The sequence below is a fragment of the Protopterus annectens genome, chromosome 5.part0, assembly GCF_019279795.1.
Source record: "Protopterus annectens isolate FY-2018-M chromosome 5.part0, PAN1.0, whole genome shotgun sequence".
Taxonomy (NCBI): domain Eukaryota; kingdom Metazoa; phylum Chordata; order Ceratodontiformes; family Protopteridae; genus Protopterus; species Protopterus annectens.
Genome location: NC_056735.1, coordinates 174102323 through 174127435, shown reverse-complemented (window position 1 = coordinate 174127435; position 25113 = coordinate 174102323). Strand labels below are relative to the sequence as shown.

The 25113-nt window shown below is 42.4% G+C and overlaps 1 protein-coding gene across 1 annotated transcript in view; it reads left to right on the top strand.

Annotated features, from left to right (window-relative positions):
• The window catches only part of LOC122802140 (centrosomal protein of 295 kDa-like), a 207637-nt gene extending 183412 nt beyond the window's left edge, over positions 1-24225 (top strand). The window contains exons 4-5 of the mRNA XM_044071820.1: positions 21059-21152; positions 23878-24225. Of these exons, the coding sequence (XP_043927755.1) occupies positions 21059-21152; positions 23878-24225 (442 nt within the window). The remainder of the gene's footprint in view (positions 1-21058; positions 21153-23877) is intronic.
• The last annotated feature ends 888 nt before the right edge of the window (positions 24226-25113 follow it).

Here is a 25113-nt window from a genome sequence, read left to right as displayed (position 1 = left end):
AATATGAAAAATATCTGTAGCACTCATAAACATATGGAGTGTCCCACCACCTGTCCTTGCAATGTGATAATGACTTTTAGAAATGTGAATAACAGTGACAGCTGCCAACGATTTTATATGAGAAGTGCTAATGACTCAGTGTTGTACTGTAACTGCACAAATAATGTGATAATCACCTGCATGTCTTGACTGCAAAATTCTGCATGCGCTAACAAAAGGTGATAATTGCTTCACATAATCTTTTGTGGAAACATTCATTACTATCATGGTGCAACCATTCTGTAAGACTGAGTCATTACCATCTGTCAGGAAAAGCCAGCTACAAACAGTTTGTGTTTGACACTTACACAAATGTGCCAACTATTTATGCAAACACACTCAGGTTAACTACAAAAAAACAGTTAACTACAACACAAATAAATAATTGTAGAAATGGTCTGTCTGGCCAATATCTTGTGTCTGTAAGGTATGCCAAACTACCATAATATATGCGGACAAGTATTATTTTATAGATTTTCTGCATTTGCCTGCAACAAAGAACTGCCCCTGTCCAGCTGTGTACGCAGAAGCACCAAATGACACAGTAAACTATGTTGCCCAGTGGTCACTTCAGCAGTCTGACAATGTATGCACAATCACTTCCCTGAGGCACAATGAAACAGTAATATTGTCCTAAATATATGGTTGAGCAATTTTAAATCTCAACAACATAAAATACCACAGCAAGCCTTTCATATAAACTGATATTTTTAAAAATAGTTCAGCTAACATAGTACATTATGATAGAATTGTAAACAAAAAAAAAATATTTGCTGAGACAGTATGCAGAAAAATAGTGGCACAAGGGTAAAACACACACTTTGGTAGCAAAGGCTTTGTCATGGCAAGTAGCAGAATTAAAGAAAAATTAAACTTGATTTCCCTAACTTATGACTGGCAGATGACATAATTATTATACAACAAAACTGAATTACTCCCTCACTAGAATATACTTTTAAATCCAGCATCAGTAATAAAAAGAAGTCAACTCTTAGAATAAAAAAAAATATGAATATATATAGACAGATAACTAGATGTGTGTGTATATGTGTGTGTGTGTGTGTGTATATATATATATATATATATATATATATATATATATATATAGGCAAGATTACGTTGGTTTGGACGTGTGCTGAGGAGGGATGCAGAGTATATTGGGGAAAAAGATGCTAAGGATGAAACTGCCAGGTAACAGGAAAAGACGAAGGCCTAAGATGAGGTTTATTGATGTGGTGAGAGAGGACATGCAGGTGGTTGGTGTGACACAGCAAGATGCAGAGGACAGGAAGAAATGGAAACAGGTAAGCTGCTGTGGCGACCCCTAATGGGAGCAGCCAAAAGAAACAACATATATATATATATATATATATATATATATATATATATATATATACACACATATATATATATATATATATATATATATATATACACATACATACACGCATACATTTATTCCATGCTCGGTTGTGGATGAAGAGCATAACAAGCCAAGACCATAAATCAGAACTACGGGCACACAGAACAGCCCAATACAAATCAGTATACATGCAATTTTTGAAAACATACTTTAAAAATACCTTAGAATAGGTTCATAGGTTGGTACTAGGCTATCAGCCCTAGGGCCTATACAAGCCTAGCCATAACAATTCCCTGGCTATTTCTTCCCACATTATTTACTTTCCTGGACCCTTGTCTAGCAGGGCGACTGACGTGATCCCTGGGGTGAATTTCCTTTTTCCCATCCAGTCGTCAAGGTTCCTTTTGAAGAGGTCCAAAGAGGCACTCTGCTTGACATGTATGGGCAATCTATTCCAGAGTCTGGGGAGTCTCTGGGTCAGGAACCTATCCCTCCAGCATGTTTTGTTTATTGTGATGACAAGGTTTAGATCCCTGGAGCGTGTAGCTCTGAGGGATTGGGATTTCTTTAACTGTAGCATGTCCAACAGCTCTGGGTTTGACATGGCCTTGTATGTTAAGCAGAGATCGCCTCTGAGTAGACGATATGCGACAGAGTATAGCTGGAGTTTTTTAAGGCGGTCAGCGAGGGCATCTGCTTTAGGCCTGTGATTCTTTTAGTGAGGTATTTCTGAGGCCTTTCCAGTTGTTGCAGATGTCTTGAGAGGTACATACCAAATGGGGCGTTGTATTCTATAATGGGTCTAATGAGGGATGAGTACAGTGGGACAATGACCTCCTTTTTTCTGGATGAAAAGCCCTTCGTGATGAGGTGTGCCACATAGAAGGATTTCCTGACTGTTGTGGCGATGTGGTTATCGAACGTGAGACCACTGTCCACCTGTGTCCCTAAGTCTCTTATCACACTTTCTGTGTTTAGTGTACTGCCACCTATATGGTAATTCATGGATACATGTTTTTCCCAAAGGGGATAACAATACATTTCTTGGCATTGAGCTTGAGCCCATGGCTCTGGCACCAAGCACCTGTTTCTGTAAGGCCCTTTTGTAGAGTATCCACATCATTTGGGGATTCAATAATGGCTCCCAGTTTGCAGTCATCTGCAAACTTTGTTAGCCAGAGTCCTTTAGTGTTGACCTGTACTTCAGAGAAGTAGATGCCAAACAAGAGCGCCCCAGGACTGAACCCTGAGGTACTCCACTTGTCACTTGTCTGGAGCTGGATTTGGAGTCAGCTACTTTTATAGTGTGGGTTCTATCAGTAAGCCATTTAGCAACCCATTGGGTGACATAGGGATTAATGCCCAACTTAGTAAGTTTATCTATGATTCCAGAGTGGAGGATGGTGTCAAAGGCCTTGGCAAGGTCTAGATAGGCTGTGTGGACCACCTTACCCTTGTCCATGGCTCTGGAGACTGATTCAAAGAAGTTAATCAGGTTCAGGAGACAAGATCGGCCCTTCACAAACCCAAACTGGGTGGGGTCCAGTGTTTGAAGGTTGCCAATGTCTTTGTTTATAAGTTCCATGATAATACGCTCCATGGCCTTGCAGATAAGGCTTGTCAGACTGATGGGAAGGTAGTTTCCGGGATCCAAGGTGGATCCCCCCTTGTGGATTGGGATAACTGTAGCTCTACGCCACTCAGTGGGCACGAAACCTGAGGTGAGGCTATGATTAAACATGACACTTAGGTGAGGTGCCAGTTCCTGTTGTAGTTCATGTAGTACACAGCCCGGGATGTCATCTGGTCCCATGGATGCTGTATTCTTGGCTTTAGAGAGTGCGTTTTGTACCTGTGTGGCCGTTATTACTGGAATTTGGCAATCTTCCGGTATTGAGATGGGCCATTTAGGGGGTGAGAGGGGGTGAAGTTGGCACTGAATCGATCTGCCAGGATATTGGCAATATCCTTTGGATCAGTATATTTAATGCCATTCTGTTTTAGCTCAGAGCAGATCTGAGCATTGCCATTTAGATTTTTGACATAGTTATAGAATGCTTTGTGGTTGTCTTTGGAATCTTTGGCAATTTTATTTTCGTAACTAGCTTTGGAGGATTTTATGAGGCATCTCAGTTTCTTACTGAGGCTAGTAAGGGAGTTTTTTGCATCCTGGGATTTTCCTCTTTTCTGCAAAAGTTTCTTCCTTTTGTTGTAAAGTTTGTTTATGGCAGGGGACCACCAGATTGGCTTCCTTTTTTGGATGAGAGCATTTTGGTTCTATTTGGGATGGCACGATTCATGCATGAGTGGATGTGCTCGTACAGTGCCTTAGTGTAGGATTTAGCAATTTCAGTTCCCGTCTGCATGGGTGTCATGAAGTTTGTCACTTCTGACTTAAGTAGCATGAAGTTGGCTTTGGAGAAGTTTTTTATGGTGGTTTCTTTACTGGCGGGTCGGGGTGGGATGTGGATGTTAAGGGTGATTAGCTTATGGTCAGACCTGACTAACGAGGGGGTGACCATAGGTATGGAGCATTGATTTCCCATGTTGGTAATGACCAGGTCTAGGATATTGGAGCCCCTGGTAGGACTATGGATTAGTTGATCCAGGGCGTTGGAATTTATGAATTCCAAGAACCGTTGCGCAAAGGTGTTGGGACATGAGTAGTTTTCCCAGTTAATGGCAGGGTAGTTAAAATCACCCAGTATTAGGGTGTTTGGTTCTATCTTAATATTTTCCAGTATGTTTAGAAAGGTGTAGTGAGAATCTTGGGGTATGGTGGGGATCTGTAGCAAGCTACAATTTGGATTGCAGTCTTACCTAGTGTTAGTTGCACTTGGAGAATTTCAGACACATTGTGTTGGCCAACTAGCCTGGTGGTGTGAATATCCTTGGTGAATATTGACACTCCTCCACCTTTAGTGTTTCGGTCCTGGTTTGGTGGCCGAAAAGTGTGGTAAGAGTTGTAGCCTGGTATTGCAGGGGTGCTCTCTGGAGCCTTGAACCAGGTCTCAGTTACTGCACAGATATCGATGTTCTCCATTTTTAGGAGTGCCTCGAGAGAGTGCATTTTGAGGTTTAGACTTCTAGCATTGAGTAGCATTACCTTCAGATTTTGCATGCTTGTACCTGTTACGGTGGTGGTTTTGTCCTTTGATGTTTGCCCAAAAAAGGCACTATAGGGGTGGCAAGAGCCTTAGCCAGTAACCTGAATCCCAGGGGCGACAGGTGCAGACCATCTCTGGCAAAGCATCGTGGTCTGTCAATCATGTCATCCCAGGCAGACAGATACTGGATCCCCTTTGAATGACACCATAAGCTTAGCCAATTGTTGAAGTCAATCATTTTATCCTTATATTGTGGTATCATTCTGGGCGAAGGCAGGATGCTACTCAGGGCTAGGGTCATACCTGCCTGGGCCACATGATCCGAGAGCTCTTCCATGTCTCTTTTCATGTAGTCCAGGGAGGTGCGTCTCAAGTCATTCACTCCAACATGGACAATGACAGAGTCATATTTGTACTTGCTGTGGAGTGACTTGAGTGCATGCGTTATGTGGCGGATCCTGGCACCTGACAGGCAGCTGACTGTAATTTTCTCCTTATTCAACCTGGTGAGAGGGACATCAGTGTGCCGGACTATAGAGTCACCTATGACTAAAGTGTTAGGTACATTGTCTTGCCTTAGGGGCTGTTGCTGGGTGGCACACTGGTGTTGTGAACTATGTGACACATTGGTTGTGATTGGTGTTTGTTTGCGTTTCAGCTTCAGAGGTCTTTGTTGCTTAGGCAGGTTACAGTTAAGGGCCTCTGCATATGTGGATTTAGTGTTGCTATATGTGGGTGTTGGTGGTGTGGGTTTAGAAGGGCTATGTGTTGCTTGAGGTGTAGTGTGGGTGTTAACCTTCTCCTCTTGACTGTTTAGCACAATCTTGGGTGGAGAGAGCTTTGCTTCCATTTTGGCTATGTAAGTGCATCTCTCACAGGTTGTAGTGTTGGGTGGTAGGAGGAGAGGGTTGTCTGTGTACATGAGGCAATTGCTGCATTGCCCCAGTATGCCCAGATTCACCAGGTGGACAGGAGAAATCACCGAAGCTGACCCTTGGACATGCCTGGTTTGGGGCTTTTTTTCTTTGTAAAGTATAGGAGCTGTTTCCTTAGCAAGGTACTTTGCAATTATAGGCTGTTTAGTGCCTACTATTAATTTCTCCTTGTTAACAAGGAGAGTTCAGTGTTTGTATGAGTTTAAGGCTTCCTAGTGCTTTCCAGCAGGTATTAGAGAAAGTGCTAGTCACAGGGATGCTTAAAGGTAAGATTGAAAAGAATGCACTCTGCAGTGTGCACTAGAGAAGTTAGATGTGAAAGTAGGTAACTTGAGTTTTACCTTTTTAAAAAGTTAAGGTTTAGTGGAGAGTTACTATTTTTTAAAAACAGCAAGATGGATTGAAAGGGGTGGGCACTTTTGTATTTTGGTACTATGGAATACTGTAGGATGGCCAATAAATTTAAATAATTGAAGGGGTGGGATTTCAAAAATGATGATTTTGTGATTACTCACATAAGCCAGTGAAAGTAGAGAGAAATGAGATATATGGTCAGATTAACATAAGAGGCGGGCAACTAGAAAGACAGTGGTATTTAACAAGACAACTAAAATCGGTGGGAGGGCGGGAAAAATTCTGCCCGACTCAGAACAGAGAGAGCTGTGGTCTCTTTTAAAGTTTTAATATGCTATTAAAACAGAATGCAAGCAAAACACAAGGTAAAGAAAACAAACTACAGTATTCAAAATATAGAAAAGTAATACAAAAATAAAAGCAAACTAACCTTTCCTTCACAGCAAAGTGTAGCAGAGTCTGGATGAGCCTTTCTGGTAAAGCCTATGAACCTATGAACCTATGAATAAGGCCAAACACCCTATATATGGACAGCTGCATGCATAAAATTTTGAACTTAGTGGAGAAGCCTTGTTCCCTCCTTGCTGTCACTTATTCCTGGGTCAAATCAAATGGCAAACTGGTCACAGTCCCTAAAAGACTGAAGCCATAAGCGTAATAGCCACAATCTAATACATGCCTCTCAACCTCATAGTACAAGAAATCAGGACAAAGCATAAAATAATAGTGGGACAAAGGCACTAAAATCGGGACAGATTTAATGTTCTGCTGAGCTGTGGAAGATTGCTTCTAGTAGAGTGAAATACTGGGAACTGTGAAATATTCCTAGCTTGTTCATATTAACCTCAACGGTAACCTTACTGCAGGCTTCCCATACATGTCAAACAGAGCAACTTGAGGACCCTATTCAAGCGCAACCTTTGAGTGGATGGCAACCCACAACTTTGTCCCAGTGCTTCCACCTCTGTCTATCATTGACAGGGGCAGCAAGTGCTGACTTTACCAACGGCTGCAAGAAGTAACTCTGCATCACGAAAGTTGGACTCCAAAAACAGTTCTGGGCTGGGAAATATCAAAACAGCAATGTTCTGGAACAGAAAGCATTTAATTTTTCTGGATGTTCTGGATCTGACCAGCAACTATAACACATCTATTTTACTACTTCCATGCACAAAAATAACATTATACTGCAATGAACTGCACAGGACCAATGATAGGAAGACAGAAAAAATACCTAAAGCACCATATCTTGAACAAAGCACTCAAACATATAAGGATCATACACACTGCAAACAGAAGCTGCTGTAGTACTGAAAGTGCCACTGTTAATACTCAAAGTAAATGCATAGCTGGATGGTTGCTTTGACTGGCTATATTGACACAACTAGAAATGATGGCGGGAGCATTGGCACATTCAACATGCGGCTATGCAGCTAACTCATGTTAATATTTAATAAGACCGTACAGCTGTTACAGTGTAACTGCAGGGCTTGATGGAGGCCCATTGAATTTGTATAATTCCTATTAGGAAGCTAGCATGGATTTTTATTACACAAAACTATAAGCAAATTGATTTTTCTACTTCTTTATTCTAACTAGAAGCAAGGCCAAAGTGATATATTGCAAAATAGTTTAGGCTAGCTAGCAAGACAACCTAAAATACCCGAGCACAGGCCCCAGCATGTTACTGGAACTTACACTAACTGACATATCCCTCAGATGCAGTCCAGTAACAGCATTAGCTAACTAAATGACCACTAATCAGTGTTAATAAACTGGTCCATTAAACACTTAAACTTCCTCAGCAGGACAATCAATATACAAAAGCAAGCAAATTTGCCTACATATACTATACTGCAGACCATTGAATGGTCACACTACTTTGTAGCAACAAATCCTATAGCATTCTTTCAAACCTTCTGACCCATCTATCAACAATACAGAAATGTTCTTTTCTCAGAAAAACACAGGAAGATCTGGGGACATATATAACCCAAAATAATCTCAGAAATCAGTCATAATTAGACATGCAGATCAAACTTTAAAATACATGAAAACAAACTTTATCACAAATACCTATTATTGAGAATAGATTTGCAGAATAGTGAAAATTTAGCAAAGGAAAATCAACTAAGAAAGAGGAAACAGTCTCTCACTTCTTAACTCAGACTGTTCAATCTGTTATCCTGCCTTTACAGTGATTGTGAAGCCAGTGGTTAAAAGAAAAAAAACTGTAAAGCCAGGGGTAGTGCCAAGCAAATGTCATGATTTTTGTTTCATTTTGCTGTCTCTTGTTCTCTAGCAATAAGCATTTTGTCTCATGCATGGACAGATGTTTGAGTGTGAAAGTTCAAGGAAACAAACCGTCACACATAATCAGCCATTTAGTGACATTTTATATAACTGGCAAGGTAAAGCACTCGCATCTCTTCCCAAGAACAGGTGATATGATTATAAATGAACACATCCAATTTAAATAAAGAAATTAAACGACTAACTGAGTAACATAGACGAAGATGACAATGCTTTCTAAATCAGTAATTCAGCACCCCTTGCCGCTACTGCCACAGCCTCCAAGACAGGAGCTACGGAGCCCTCTGCTATTGACAACCGCCACAATTTTATAATGACTGGGTGGCAAACAGCTTGCTCTGCATCTTACTTTCGAGCCAGGCACAGGATGATTATCTAGTTCTTACCTATATAACGTGCCGTCTCTTTCTTTTGTGCAAGGTATTGCAGATGTCACGATTCTTTCAAAAGAATATAGAACAGCATTATAAAACTGCATCAAAAACATGACCGGCAACAACTTTCAGGAATACACGTAAATGAAAGAAGCTGGAGTGCTCCATCCCAAAGCCAGGGTAAATAGGGGCAATGGCGAAATTAAGGTAGAGTAAAAAAATGTGATTATTACAAAAGGAATTACTGTACGGTCTGTAGAAGATACTCCCACATACAGGTCAGACAGCAGATACATGCAGGTAGCAAACCTCCCGTTCCGTAAAGTGTTCAGCGAAAATAAATAGAGGGATCCAGCAGTACATTCTGCACACGCCAGAAAAAGAAAGGGAATTTTTACTGTTGGACCCCCTATTTATTTGTACAGAACAAAGGGCTTTTAGGTCATGGGTGGAGGTGTTAATAAACATCGGCTTGGATTGCAAGACTGCCATTGGACACCACCTCTTGCTTCAATAAATGCATAGAAAATCGGCTTGCTATAGAGAAGCAAATACAGAGTGAATTGCAAGCCGATTTTCTCCGAAAACTGCAATATGAACACTATGCAACTCCATGCTGAAAATTAAGCTGACAAGGTAACTGACAAAGTTCAGTTCCTTTTTCAACTTAATTTTCAACGTCCGAGTTAGAATCGAAGTGCAAAGTTATGTGCGCTAGGAGAAGGCATTCGGGTATAACACCATGCAGTTACTATAGTCTCACAGCGCACTCGGGTGTAACCACAGAGGCACCATGAGAAGGCATTCGGGTATAACACCATGCAGTTACTATCGTCTCACAGCGCACTCGGGTGTAACCACAGAGGCACCATGAGATGGTAGTCGGGGTTAATGAGTTAAGGAGTTCATGATGATGAGCTCCATAGCTTTGCAGACCAGGCTAGTCGGGCTTATAGGGCGATAGTTCCTGGGGTCTGTTTTGGCTCGACCTTTATGGAGCGGGATAACTGTTGCTGTGCGCCACTCTATGGGTACGTAGCCTGTAGAGAGGCTGAGTTTGAACAGTGTGTTTAAGTGAGGGGTTAGTTCATTTTGGAGCTCGTGTAAGACAGCCTGGGACACCGTCCAGTCCCATTGAAGCTGTGTTTTTGGCTTTGGATAGGGCTGTTTTAACCTGTGTGCCAGTGATTGCCGGGGCTCTACATTCTTCTGGTATGGTTATGGGCCCTTTAGGGGGTGAAGTTTGCACTAAACCTGTCTGCCAGAATGGGCAATATCCGTCGGTTCAGTGTATTTTGTGCCATTCTGCACTAACTCAGAGCAGATCTGAGAGTTTCCACTTAGGTTCTTGACATAGCTAAAGAACGCTTTGTGGTTATCTTTGGAGTCCTTGGCAGTTTTTCTTTCAATGCTAGCCTTGGATGATTTTGAGGGATCGTAGATGTTCTTTGTGTTTCACTGTTGCAGTCATTACATTTGGGTTATCTGCTTACAGTGGCCCTCAGTTGTCCTGATTAACAAAGTCTTGGGTCCTATGTCGGTTGCTGTCTCTTCCATGACGTCAGGTCATCAGGGGTATAAAACATGCAGCCGACGTCATTACATCAGTCTTTCTTGCCGTGCGGTGCCCGAAGCAGAAGCAGTTCGCAAGTGCCGGTCGGCTGACTCCTGAAATTTTCGTTTCGAGTTCCAGAACTGAAGGCTTCAACTAAAAGCTAAGTACCCCATTGGGGAAGCTTTTTCTTGCTCTAAACCGATGTCAGTAAAAGTAAATAATTGCATTTCTTGTGGAAAGCAAATACCTCATAAAGATTTTTATTCGTGCTGTATTCCTTGCCTGGGCCCTGAACACGATGTACCTCCCTGTCGGTTTTAAGCCTTATTTAAGCCACGAACTATCAGTCGTCGGTATATTTACGCTTCTAAATTTTTTGGTGGTCTGTCCAATTATCCTGATATGTCTTCGGTAAGCCATCCAGCTACCGACATTCTGAAAAAACACAAAGATAAAGACAGAGAGAGGCCACCCAGTTCGCCGGTACTCAGTGAGGCACTTTTGCAGCCCCTGATACCCGCTACTTCAGATTTGCAGGCTTCTACTGAGACCCATTCGGAGTCCGGTATGCCGCGAGATGCTTCAGCTGTGGAACCTGCGGAGGTCTCTACCTTGGATGGGTCTGGAGCCGCTGTGCAGGCACCGGCTTCTGATGGTGGTATTCAGGCCTACTGACTTGCATATTAAACCAACGCCATCTTCTTCTTCAAGGCGTAAAACTCTAACCATGCCTAGAAAACTGACGCCCAGACCGCAAGGGCAGGCCTCTATGCCTAAAAAACAAATGATAAGAATGGCTGAAGACCTTATTACTTTAATAAGGGGAAGCCAACCTTCCCCCTCTAAGAGACCTAGGACTGAGTTTGCTTATGATTCTTCGAACCAGGATTCTGAAATTTCTGTTTCCTCTGATGACCAGGATTTACCGTTCTCTACCTATGAGGATTCTGGTGCTGAGGGCTCTATTCCCTCTGCTTCCCCACCAGAGGATTTCTCTTTTGGTGAAATCTTGCATACTCTCTCGGAGCATTTTCATTGGGAAAGTCAGGATTTCTCTGATTCTAAAAAGAGGCTTAGGGATTTCTTACTCCTACCCCAGCACAGGCCTTTAGCTATACCTCCTGTACTGGACATTGTTGATGATGCCTTTTTGGAATCTAGCATGGCCGCTGAATCTTTACCTCCTGCTTACAGAAAACCTGATAGATATTACAGGGTTCCTGACTCTCGCAAGTTCCTTTTCAAAAATCCTACTGCAGATCCTGAAACCATTTCACAGGGACCCAAGGCCATTAAAGTTACTACTGCCAAAAACCATACCCCCTCTGATAGAGACTCCAGGGCGCTGGATAGCTTGGGTAAGAGGATATACAGTTATGCAACTTTGGCAATTAGGGCTTTGAATTGCCAGTTTCATATGTTAAAGTATCAGCAGCATATTATTGGATTGCTTAAACAGAAAATGATGTTGATTCTGGATTGTGCTGAAAATAAGGATTTACAGGATTTAATGTATTCTGCTGAACAAATTTGTAAACATACATTGCAGTGTGGTTTTGATTCACTAGAGGCATCTTGCAGGGCTGCGGTAACTGGGTTTGTATTTAGAAAGCATGCTCGGCTTAAGAAGCAATCCTTGCTAAATCATGTTAAAGCGAAATTACTGGATGCTCCCTGAAGTCAGGACCGCCTGTTTGGCAACAAGGCAGAAGAAGTTCGTAAAAAGATGGTGGAAAAACTAAATCTATGCAAACTGTTACAGATTTTTTTTACAAGTACAACCTTCAAGATTTAGTAGGCATTAGCCTTCTAAGAATTGGTCCTTTCCTGCCTCTTCCAGACCTTCTCAGTCCAAACCTAGATCCAGCGGAGCACCCAGGCTTCAGTCCCAAGGGACGCACAGGACTAAGCAGTGGGGGGCCTCCACTTTCAAATCTGGGAGTAATAAAACTCCCCCCCCCTATGGTATACTGTCTCAATGACTTCTTTTTAAAACTTCCAAGCACTTCTCAACTGACTGCCCACTTGGGGGGGAAAGATTGCACTAAATGCAAAGAACTAGAGACTCATTACCCAGGACAATTGGGTTTTAAATATAGTGTCCCACGGATACAGATTTCACTTCCGCACGTTACCAACTCCAAGCAGTTGGCCAGATCTACTTCCAAATCAGTGGGCAGTGGCCCAAAAGCAGGTACTCTTTCTTAAGCATAGGGGCTTTTCACTTGGTACCAGAAGAGGAAAAGGGACAAGGTTTCTACCCAAGATTTTTCCTGGTACCCGGAAAAGGCCATTCATGGCGTCCTATCCTGGACCTGTCTACTCTGAACACCTTTTTGGTGATTCCAAAATTCAAGATGCTGACTCTTCACCAGTTGCTTCCTATGCTAAGCAAAGATGCCTGGTTGGCAACACTAGTTTTAAAGGAAGCATACCTGCACATCCCAGTCAGGGAATCTTGCAGAAGATACCTACGCTTCAAAGCAGGCTACACGCACTATTACTTTTCTGCACTGCTCTTTGGCTTATCTACTGCGCCCAGGGTTATTCACAAGGTGCCTAGCTCCAGTCATGGCATTTTGGAGGCAAAGAAATATTCAGATATACCCATACCTGGACGATTGTTTAATTCAGGCAGAAAACCAGGACATACTTTTGAATCATCTGGCTTTTATACAAAGGGTGCTAACTTGTCTGGGGTACACCATAAACGAAAATAAACCACACCTGGTACCCTGTCAACAAATTATATTCCTGGGCGCAAGCTTGAATACAACTTCCCAGAGAAACAAATTCACTTGACAACCTACTTCAAATAAGTGGCCACAAAAACCCTGCTATCTGCAAGGCAAATACTACAAGCCTTGGGGTTCATGGCCTCCTGCATTCTTCTAATTCCATATGCAAGACTGTATATGAGGAAACTACAATGGTTTCTAAAAAGCCTATGGTGTCTACATTCTCAGGATCTAGAAGCAATGATTCCTATCATTCCTTGCCTACGCCTACAGTTCCTTTGGTGGACAGAGGCCTGCCACCAAAACAAGGGACTACCATTCACAATACCCTTTGCCGCCCAAGCCTTAACAGTCACATCAGACTATGCATGGGGTGGCACACCTGGCAGGGAAGTGCATTCAGGGCAAATGGAACCCAATTCAAATGCACCTTCACATCAGTCATAAAGAAATGTTAGCTGTACAGAATGCTCTGATAGCCTTCAAGGACCACATTCTTCCCGGACAATTAATGGTAAAGACAGACAACACCACTGTTATGAGGTACATAAACAAGCAGGGGGGTACACATTCTTACCCCCTCTGCAGACTAGTCATGGCATTGTGGAACACAGCCTTGAGCTACCAAGTGAATCTACAAGCTCAATTCCTGCCAGGAAAACTAATTACACTGGCAGACGGACTAAGCAGAAACCTCATGGACCCACACTAGTGGAAACTGGAGCCAAGGATTTTCAACATGTTGACAAGCAAATGGGGGATCCCAGATATAGAACTGTTTGCCTCCCCCCTGAACTATCAATTGGAAATATTTTGCGCAAGGACTCCTCACAGACAAGCTTGGAAAGTGGATGCTCTGTCCTTCAGCTGGAAAAAACTATCAGTTTATGCCTTTCCTCTTCTGCCTCTGCTCTCCAAAGTACTACTGAAGATCAAACAAGACAAACCGGGGATGATTTTGATTGCACCAGACTGGCCACGTCAACACTGGTACCCTTTCCTGCGCAGTGTGTCACTGTTGGCCCCATGGCACCTGCCTCAGACTCTTACCCTGTTGTCTCAGCAAGAGAACCAGATTCTGCACCCTCCGCTTCAAACACTGAACCTAGCAGCCTGGCTAATTACCTAAGCTCTCCTATACCATCCCTCAGTAAACCTGTGATGGATGTCATTTTAGAGGCAAGGAGGCCTAGTACTAGAACATCTTATGCTAGAAAATGGAATGTGCCTGGAATCAATCTCAAAGGATGAGCACAGCAGTGCCCAATTTACCTCAGATTTTGCAATACTTAACTGAGATGCTTCACAAGGGGCTGTCTTTTTCCTCAGTAAAAATTCACGCCTCAGCCATTTCAGCTCATTATAACACAGAACCTCCCCTCTTCTCTCATCCACTGCTCAAGCAGTTCTTCAGAGGGGCCAAAACATTTAAGACCACCCAGGAGAGCTCCAACTCCAGCCTGGGACCTTAACTTTGTATTGGAGAAACTCACCCTTCCTCCTTTCTAGCCAGCTGCTACTGCAGATTTAAAATTCTTTTCTTGGAAAACCGTTTTCCTTTTAGCCATCACTTCAGCAAGAAGGGTATTTGAATTACAGGCCCTTTTGACAGTGGAGCCTTTCATCATCTTTCATGCGGACAGGTTGTCCCTCAGGACCAATAACTCTTTCATGCCAAAGGTGGTGTCCAGTGTGGCTTTTAATCAGTCCATTCATTTGCCAACCTTCTTTTCTAATCCACAAAACAAAGGGGAACGGATATTGCACTCCTTAAATGTGCACAGACAACTTAGATTCTACTTGGACAGGACTAAACCTCAAAGGAAATGTGAACAACTGCTAGGGGCATTTGCTGCAGGGACAGAGGGGAAGGCTATTTCAAAGCAAACCATCTCCAAATGGATAAGCCATTACATTAATTTCTGCTATAAGCACCATGGAAAACATATCCCACTGGTGATCAAACCCCACTCAACCAGGGCTGCATCTACCTCCACAGCCTTTCTCAGAGGCGTACCTACCAGGGACAATCCTAGAAGCTGCTACCTGGAGTTCCGTACATACTTTCACCAAGTATTACCATTTGCCAATTTTCTCTAAATCCAGGGCTGGCTTTGCCACTGCAATTTGGCAGGGCCTTATGGCTGGTCCTAATGCTATCTAAATTCCTCTTCCCATCCTTAGCTTTGGGAATCTACCCAAATGTAATGACTGCAACAGTGAAACACGAAGAACAATAGTACAGTTGTGTACACTTACCATAAATGTAGATATTCGATTGTATTCACTGTTGCAGTCCTGATTTACCCTCCCTCCAGCCCCATGACTTCTTTTGGCTATACCTCTTCTCTCCTTTTCAATGCTTAAAAGCTTTTTTGTGTATTTGCTTATTTGTTGGGGATATAACCTTGTATATTTATAGATTTAATTACTTCCCATTAGGGGGGGCACCTGACATCTGGGGCAAGAAAAACTGATGTAATGACGTCGGCTACATATTTTATACCCCTGACGACCTGATGTCACGGAAGAAGAGACAGCAACCGACATAGGATCCAAGACTTTGTTATTCAGGCCAACTGAGGGCTACTGCAAGCAGATAACCCAAATATAATGACTGCAACAGTGAATACACTCGAACATCTACATTTATGGTAAGTGTACACAACTGTACTTTTCTTGCTGATACTGATCAGGGATTTCTTTCCTTCTTGGGATTTTATTCTTTTTTGTACTAGTTTCCTCCTGTTTTATAGCTTGTTTATGGCAGGGGTCCACCAGACTGGTTTCCTTTTGCTGGAGGAGTGAATCTTGGTTTTGCTTAGTATAGCATGATCCATGCATTCTTGCAGGTGCTCATAGAGTGCCTTTGTAAGGGATTCAGCAGCATGGACAGTGTTGTCCTTTAGCATGGGGGCTGTAAACCTTTCCACCCAGGTCTTAAGTAACATGAAGTTTGCTTTTGAAAAGTTTTTCATGGTGGTTTCCTTGATTGGGGGAGGGGGCGGAATGTGGATATCCAGAGTGATTAGTCTGTAGTCTGATCTAACCAGTGAGGGGTTGACCTCCAGTGTGGAACACCGGTCGTCCATGTTGGTGATGACCAGGTCCAGTATGTTGTCACCTCTGGTGGGGGTGTTGACCAGTTAATCCAGGGCATTCGAGTTTATAAATTCTAGGAAGTGTTTGGTAAGCTAGATAGTACTTGAGTAGTTCTCCCAGTTAATGTTTGGGTAATTGAAATCACCCAATATTAGGGCATTTGGTAGGACCTTCATATTTTCCATCGTCTCCAGAAAGGCGGAATGGGGGTCGTGCGTCATGGTGGGTGATCTGTAGTAAGCTACAGTTTGATTTGCAGTTTTGCCTGTTATTAGTTGCACATGGATTATCTCTGAGGCATCGTGCTGCGCCACTAACCTGGAGGTGTGGGTAGCCTTGATTGAATATGGATACATCCCTGCCTTTTGTGTTTCGGTCCGGTTCTGTGGCCAAAAAGTATGGTATGAGTTATAGCCTGCTAGTGCTGGGGTGCTCTCTGGAGCCTTAAACCAGGTTTCTGTTACTGCACAGATATCTATGTTCTCCATACTGAGGAGTGCCTCTAGTGCATGCATTTTGAGGTTGACTTCTGGCGTTGAGTAGCATTACCCTCAGTTTTTGGCTAGTTGTGCTATTTACGATGGTGGGTTTGTCTTTTGAGCCTTGCTTAAAAAAGGCACTATGGGGGCGGCAAAAGCCTTTGCCAGTATTCGAAAGCCTAAGGGTGACAAGTGCAAGCCATCTCTTGCGAAGCAACATGGCTTGTCAAGCATGTCATCCCAGGCGGACAGATATTGGATCCCCTTGAAATGACACCAGGAACGTAGGATCATTTTTTTCTTTATACTGTGGCATCTTTCCTGGTGATGGCAGGATGATACTCAGAGTCAGGGTCATACCGGCCTGGGCTACGTGATCAGAGAGCTCTTCCATGTCTCTGTTCGTGTAGTCCAGGGAGGTACGTCTCAGGTCATTCACACCAACATGGACAATGACAGAGTTGTATTTGTACTTGTTCTGGAGCGACCTGAGTGCTTGTGTTATGTAGCGGATCCTGGCGCCCGATAGGCAGCTAACTGTAACCTTCTCCTTGTCCAGCCTAGTTACTGGGACATCAGTGTGCCTGACTATAGAGTCACCTATTACTAGTGTGTTGGGTATGTTATTTTACCTTAAGGGCTGTGATTGCATGGCACATTGATTGTGTGAAGTATGTGTTTTATGGTTTGTGATGGGATGTGGGGGTTGCTTGGATATCTGCTTTAGAGTTCTCTGTTGCTTTTGCAGATTTTTATTTAGAGCCTCCGAGTATGTTTTTGTGCATTTGTGTGTTTTTTGCCTGTGTTGGTTTAATAGGTCTATGTGAGACAGGTGTGTGTTGCAAGTAATTCCCTTCTCCTCTTGACTGTCCGTTCCATTCTTGGGTTGAGAGAGCTTTGCCTCCAGTTTGGCTGTATAATTGCATCTCTCGCATATATTAGTGTTTGGTGGTAGGAGGAAAGGGTTGTCTGTGTACATGAGGTAGTTGTAACATTGCTTCAAAATGCCCAGATTCACCAGTTGGACTGAAGAGTACACCTGAAACTGCCCTTTGGACATGCCTGAATAGGTAAAGTGAGCCGTTTTACTGACTGGCTGGTAGGGACGAATAGAGAGCCTTGTCCGTCTGGACAGTATGGGGGGGGGGGTCTAGTGCTAGGGTTAATTAGTGCTTGCTATGAGTTTTGAGCAAGTGCTGGGCTGTGAAATGAATGGTTTTAGTGCTTAAGTTGAAAGTTTGTCTAGTTCCAAGGGAAAAATTGAAGAGTACACTTCATGGAGCCGGGAATAGCTTAACCCTAGCTAACCGGTGCTGTCCTGCGTGCAAAACTGCGCAAATGCAGTTTTTATAGCAGGGAAATGAAAGCGATAGAAATTAGCCCAAATTGGCCAATAAACTACTAACTTGGGCTGAAACCACTCCTCCAGGGACAGGTAGTCTGCTCAAAGCTCCCCTCTCTCACAGGTGAACAGAGAAACTTCCTTCTATCCAAGAAAGGTATGGGCAACACAGAAACTTGTAAAACAGACCTCAATTCAGCAATAACCTGAAAACTGGACTATACTAGTTCGGAAAGGTGGGAAACAAGTATATATATATATTTTTTTTTTTTCAGAAAATAAAGCAGATAAAATAAAAAAAAAACACTTTAAATGCACAGAAATGGCTATCGCACTTTAGTGCGTAGCCTACAACAGTTAAACAGATTATTTAAACACAAAAATTACTTATTTCAAGTGCAGGCAGCAAATAAGTACAATATTTAGCACAAATCAGCTTTTTAAATCACAGAAACACTAAAAAAATTGGTGTTTTAGGGAGAATTAGACAGCAAAAAAATGCTGAAAATTTATACTTAACCACTCCAAATTCTCTCTTTTGTCTCTCTGCTGCTATAGAACTCTGCAGGACACCTGGCAGGCACTTGCTGAGCTGAATACAAGCGCAATAAAACGCGCAAATGCGGATTTTATAACAGGGAAATGAAAGAGATAGAAATTAGCCCAAAATGGCCAATAAACTACTAACTTCTGGGCTACAGCAAGCAAGGCACACAAATTTCAGAAAGAAACTGCTCAAATAAGCAGGCACAATAAGCCTTTAAAGGAGTACCGCACCCACAGACTCAAAAAACATGTTTAAGACATCATGGCATGATGTTTCCTACACTTTAACAGCACTCTGGGATTATTTACAGGATTTTAAATATTTTTATATGTAATTCCAGACTCTGACCACCTGGAGGCTGGCATATTGACATGGTTTGGATAAATCAGGTTGCCATGCAGTATCCCAGAAATCATTGTTTGGCTCAAAAATGTTACATCATGCAGACCTCCGTTTGCCTAAAGTTCCTGTCATTTCATAGGTGTTGCACGAGTACAAAGTACTGAGTAAAATAGAACAGTGTAAGTAACATTCCCTGCTTCTGGATGACTACTTAAAACAGAAACCGTGCAAATGCCACAGAACACACTCAAAGTGCTGTTTACTGCTGCCTTTTTTCTAATTTAGTTTAAATGGCACTAATTTGTGAGACGATGAATTCCAATCCATTTACTTCTCCCCTCCCCCATAACACTTAGCTTCCCTAGCTGTCAAAGTCCTGAGGGTAATTTGACCTGGTAATTCCATTGTTTGGCAGATCTCAGCAGGGTGCTTGACTCGTAATTTTAATCTTTGCTCTAGCATTTCCTTTCTTAGAGGGGACATTTTTTGCTGCACTATAGCCCTGGCCTTACTTGACTGCAATCACATCCAGTAAGGTCTTGCACCAAGGAGCTAAAGAATAAAACATTTATACTATTAACCAATTTAGATCTTTATTAATTTAAGTGTTAAGGTATCACTTCATGCTTCCACCTTGTTAAAAATTGAGATTTACATGTGCAAAGTGTATCGGTATGCAGTGTTTGCCTTCATATGTTTTTACTCCACTGGTTGGTTTGCAAAAAAAATCTTTTGCAGTGTCCCTGGATTTGTCTTTGTTCATACAAACCATATTGCTATATTTTCCCCTTCCTTTTTCTTGTGTCCAGAAGTCACTTATAACAAAGTAAATTTTTTATTGATTTTTTTTTTTAAATAAAGGACATCAAGGTGAACTTACCTTGAATCAGATAATGGATGCCACTGCAAAAAATCACTGTTAAAATATTTGTGCATGGACAAAATCCTGTACTAAATCTATTTGCCAGTCTCCAGTTCAATTGGTGCTATGGCTTTAATATACTGGTGTGTTTGCTCGTGACTTCCAAATATCTCCACCATTACATACCTGTTTTGCAGTGTAGTAACCACACAACATGCCCATACACCTTTAGCCATCAATATGCAGCTACTCCTGTTCATGTGAGTATGTGAATTCATTTTCAGACTTAAGGTGTGGAAGCTGCACTGAATAATTCTAGGTGCTTGTTCAGGTTTCACATGGTGCTTGCTTAGAGCTACTCTCATGTTAAACCACTATGAATATGTTGCACTGCCACCTCTGATACCAGGGTAATGTTTTAATCTTTCTATTCCCGCACTGCACACTAGCAGTATCTGGTGCAAATACAACAGAGAAGTATGCAAGCGATACATCACCTAAGCATTATTTGCCGTGCAGAATGTACAAGTATGTATACCAAATTTCTGTTTCCAAACATCAGTGTTACTACACTACTACTGAATAAAATGATCAGCACTCAGGCTGGGGGAAGGACAAGGGTGCCATGACATCACAGAATGGGTGGGTCTTATTATTTTAGTTAGAATCTGATGACGGCTGTGGTGATGTCTCTTTGGGGGAGGGAACTGATAAAAAAAAAAAAAAAAAAAGTACCTGCAGTGCCTGGCCTCGATGATGTCAGTAATTGGGCGACTCCAGCAAGCTTTATTCAAATGTGATAGAATCATTTTGTAAGTGAAACCATCACAGTATGAGAAGGTAGGCTTCTGTTACAGAAGTAAGGGGAATTATAAAAATTGTAAATGCTGTATTGTTGCTTTACAGAGGACAATGTAAATAGGGAGGAAAAGGGCCGTGAAGTTGAGGAATACATTAGAGAAACCTGTTGTACTTCTTTAACCAGAAATTCACAGCTCAGAAGGAAAGAATCTAGCCTCTCCTCCCACAAGAGTGCAGACCACTAACCTTCTTAATGTAAAATAACTGGCCTGAAGCCCAAGTACTTAAACCAGAACTAATGCGCTTTTAGAATAACAGACACTGAGCCTTCAATCAACAATTCCCAACTTAGAAGGATGTAAGCTACCTGTCCTGCCAGAACAATGCAGTCCACAAACCTTCATAATGTAAAATAACTAGTCTGAAGCCCAAGTGCTTAAACCAAAAGGCTTAGAATAACAGTTACAATTTAATCAGGCTACTACCAAGCAGTAATAAATGCAGCAGAATAAACACAATTGAGTACTTTTAAGAAGAGGCAAGAGCAATTGAATCACTGGGCTTCTGTAATCTTTATGCCTGCATTATTTCATCATTATTTGATTTCTTAGCTTGCTTTAGTCTCTTATGTTTATGCGTATTTTTATGATTGCTCCAAATTTTAAGAAGCTTTCCTTTGGGATCTCTATTACAGAAGGTCTTGGTCTTCTGCCATTCAATAAGCTAACAGAATGATTTAAGTAAATACATAATCTGAAGGTTAAAATTTTCCTGTTTACCAGAATGCATTGTTTTTGTGACTTAGATACATCCTAGCTCGCAAGCATGCTTTACTTGTGGAGAAGGAGCGAGCATCGAAAATTGCCAGTTTGCCACCACCTTCCCCAGATCCTATTGATGTAAGTACACTTTGGATTCACAGTTTTCTTTTTTCTGCCTTTAATAGTAATACTGACTAGGCCTTTTTATTGTTGAATTAGGAGTACTTTTCTTGGTTTGGCATCTTGTTTTTGGCTGCATCATCTGCCTTTGTGGGTGTTGTGAGAGACTGTCTAGTTAACAAGATGTTAATAATTTGCAAAATGTAGTTGGTAAACTTAAAAAAAAAAAAAAATCTAAATGAAATTGTTTACTAGTCCACCTTCATAACACCTGCCATTTTTCCCATGGAGCTCAGTGCTGTACAGATGCACTTAGGCCATCTTAAAAGTGTGGAAGTATTCCTCAAAAGTAATGGTCCGTCACTGTCAGTCTTGGCGATGAGGTTAGTCTTTTTTCCATTGAAGTTCATTGAACTGCACATTCTTTTGGGAATATTTGCACTTCTGGGCAGACGGCATCACTGTCCTTTGGTAATGTCAGCAAGCAGGGCTGTACAAAGGCCTTTCTTTTGTACATAGAAGCAGTGTTTGTTTGTAGTAGAATCTACAGATGTTCATTATTACTGCTGCAAGTTGCGTGAGCTATGAGTTGTATCCTTCTTAAGATTTAATAGCCGGCCAGCTTCCAAAGCTTCAGGGCATCTTCAGTGCACCCAAGCAGTCAGCTTGGAGTGAGATGACTGAAATCACATTTGGACAGCAAGCCAAAGCTTTCCAATTGCTGGGGAGAACACTCTTCTGCTGGCTTTTGAAGACTGACTGCCAGCTTACACTGTTCCATTGCTGGGCACACAAGTTCCTTTTCTGTAAAAGAATTACTTTTAAGTTAGGAAAATGCATTTTTGTTCATAGGTTCATAAGCATGTACTTAGGCTATCTGCCCTAATTTTTCCTTCAAAGGTGAGAATCAAACCCTGCACTTTGTGTCTGCAAGGTTAACACCTTAAGCATTATTCCACCCCTTGATGGCCTGAGAAGGTTTTTGACAGGTTTTGGAAAAGTGTATGATTCTACATATTTAATTTTTAGAATTGTCACTCTGATATGTTAGTTTATTCTGGGTTATTGTGAAAGTATGAGGAATGTTTTGGCATAAGATTCCTCTTGAGGAGAAATCTGCAGTGTAATTTGGTTTCTTCTTTTCCCCCAAGTCAGTACTCATCATTTAAAACGTGCCTGTGAATGTGTGGATACTACTTCCAGTATCGTGACATTTATTTACTTTTAAATGGGAGTGCATTTTTTCACATCTGTGATAAAAGTTGTTTAAAACTATTTTTCTGTGGATAAACTGCTGTTTAATTTATTTTTCTGGGACTAGTGAAAGTGGTTAAAGTGCTTTTTATTGTCGTTGTCCCCCTGCCCCCAGGAAAAAGTTGCTTTTTTGCTAGTTCTTTGACAGGACCTTCATTCAGCAAAAAAGGAAAAGTCTTTAAGCAGCCTTTGCCACCCAGCACAGCAGGCTGGTTTTCGGACTACTCGTCTTTTCCTTCAGATCCCTGTGGTGTACAAGTCTTCTGTGACTGTTGGTATCCCATTAGCAGGCAAGGGAGAGAGCCACTGTTGTTGGTCTTGGGAGGAGGGACAGAGAAAGTGCCCCTTCTCAGCCGGAATATTGTGCCCATACCTTGGGAAGTTGTTCCTGGTAATACTGGATGTCCTATTCCTATGTTGCAGTACTCTTAGTGTGGCATTCCCCGCCTCAGGTGACCCGAACGTCGGCTGCTATACAAAATCTTAAGCCTGGTTGCTGTAGGTGCATGGGACATCACACGTAGGACCATAAACTCGAGACCTTAAATGTGTCGTCTGCATGCACAGACCTCAGAAATTTTCAGCCGCAGACGACGTCACATCGATCGCTTCGCTCCTACACTCTACTTCTAAAAAGCTAAGTACCCATTTGGGGAAATTTTCCGTTTCTGTTGCTTGAGCTTGGTTAGCTGTATTTATCGTTACCCGATGTCAGCTAAGAAGGGCAAATGCCATTGCGGGCATCAGATGCAGCATAAAGATACGCACAGCCGTTGTGTCTTTTGTCTAGGAAAGGAACACGACCATACTGCTTGTTCCATTTGCCAATCTTTTGTTCCGAAGATTCTTCGTAGACATCTGGCTGCCCTCAACTTATATTTGGAGAACTAACAACTTAAAAAACTTGCGCTCAGGATGGATCCCGAATCGACTGTTCCGATTAAACCACCACGGAAAAAGGCCAAATTTTCCAGGCCTACCTCCGTTGCCTCTCTGCTATCTGACATCCCTCCAGCTTCTGATCTAAGGATTGAGGGACATCCGATTGAGCTGTCTACTTTGGCTCCCATCGAGGAAGACTCTTTAGAAGTAACGACCTGCGCCTCCTCGGAGATGGCACAGAGGTCTGTCCCTGCCGGTGTCAAGGGGGAACAAGAAACAGTTGGGCGACCAACTGGGACGCCCTTGCCTGAAGCCCAGGCCACAGAACCTAGGCCTTTTCCCAGACTTACGCCTTCTAAGCGAAAACAAAAAAACAAACACCTGAGCCTACCCCTGAAGGAGTTTCAGACTGGCAGTTATTTACTAACTCCTTCATGCAGGCTTTTATGGCTCTTAGGCCCACAATGTCTTCCCCCTCCACTATTCCAGTGCTACATCCTAGACCTGCCCCTACCACTTCTCCCCCCTTGCCTACTACCCAAGAAGGGGAGGAAGATTTAGAACTTACTACTCATCTTCTGATAAGTCTGTTTCTTATGCCTCACAGATTGCCTCCCTTCTGGAGTACTATTCCCCAGATGAGGAATCGATTGAAGGGGACTCCTCACCAGAGGTTATCGCCTTTGGGGAAACAATTACTAAGATGAAAGAATACTTCAAATGGGACACTTCCCAGATGACTGACATCCAGAGGAAGTACTTTGAACTTTTTCAAGTGGAATCGCCCTCCCCGTCAGCCATCCCACGTGTCTTACCTGCCTATCTGGATGCCTTCACCTCTGTATCCCAGAATCCAGATTCTCAACCACCTGCTCCTAAGAGACAGGACAGGTTCTACAAAGTGCCTGATGGCCAAAAATTCATAGTTAAGCCTCCCCAACAGACCCTGCAGTAATTGCTGTCTCCCCTGACAAGCAATCCAGGCCGATTCCTTCAGCATCTCTTCTACCCACTGATAAGGACAACAAAAGCATGGACAGGATTGGGAAAAGTGTACACCTCCTCCACCCTGGCCTTCCGAGCTATCAGTTACCAAACACACATGATAAAATATGCCCTGGACCTAGTTTCGCAAGCCTCCAATCTATTGGCTGCCACCGCTGACTGCTCTACCAAAACTGAGGGTCTGTTAAATCAGAGAACACTTAAAATAGCCAACACTGATTTTATCGATCCTTTAATAGCGAAAGCTGACTATCTCGAAGACACAGGACAGCGATTTTTTTCCCAGGGAAAAAAAAATCTCTGTTCCACAAAAAAAAAAAAAAAAAAAGTTCAAAACACAAAATAAAGTGGGGGACTGTCTCCCCCCCCCCCCCACTTAAATATACCAACTCTGAGATTGCACCACAGTGGAGGAAATGGCAAAGTCCTGAAAATGAGCTTGCGATTTTTTTTCCCTGGGAAAAAAATTGCTGTTCCGTGACTTCGGGATTGTCAGCTTTCTCGTTTAAAGGGTCGATAAATCATTGTTCTCGATTTTAAGTGTTCGCTGATTTAATATAGACCCAAAGCTGAGATAGCATCTAAACTGTCCATGGCTTCTCAGGTAGCCAGACATTCCATTAGGTGCAGTTATGATGCCGCAGAGGCCTCTGCTAGGTCTGCAGCTTCTGCTTCAGTTCTGCACAGATACTCTTGGATTCACCTCCAACCACTCCCAGAGGATGTCAAATCCAAAATCATGGACACTTCATTAGACCACAATCGCTTGTTTGGCAAACAATCTGCAAAACTTTTTAAAAACCTGCAGGAGAAAAATAGGGTACTCCAGGACATCAAA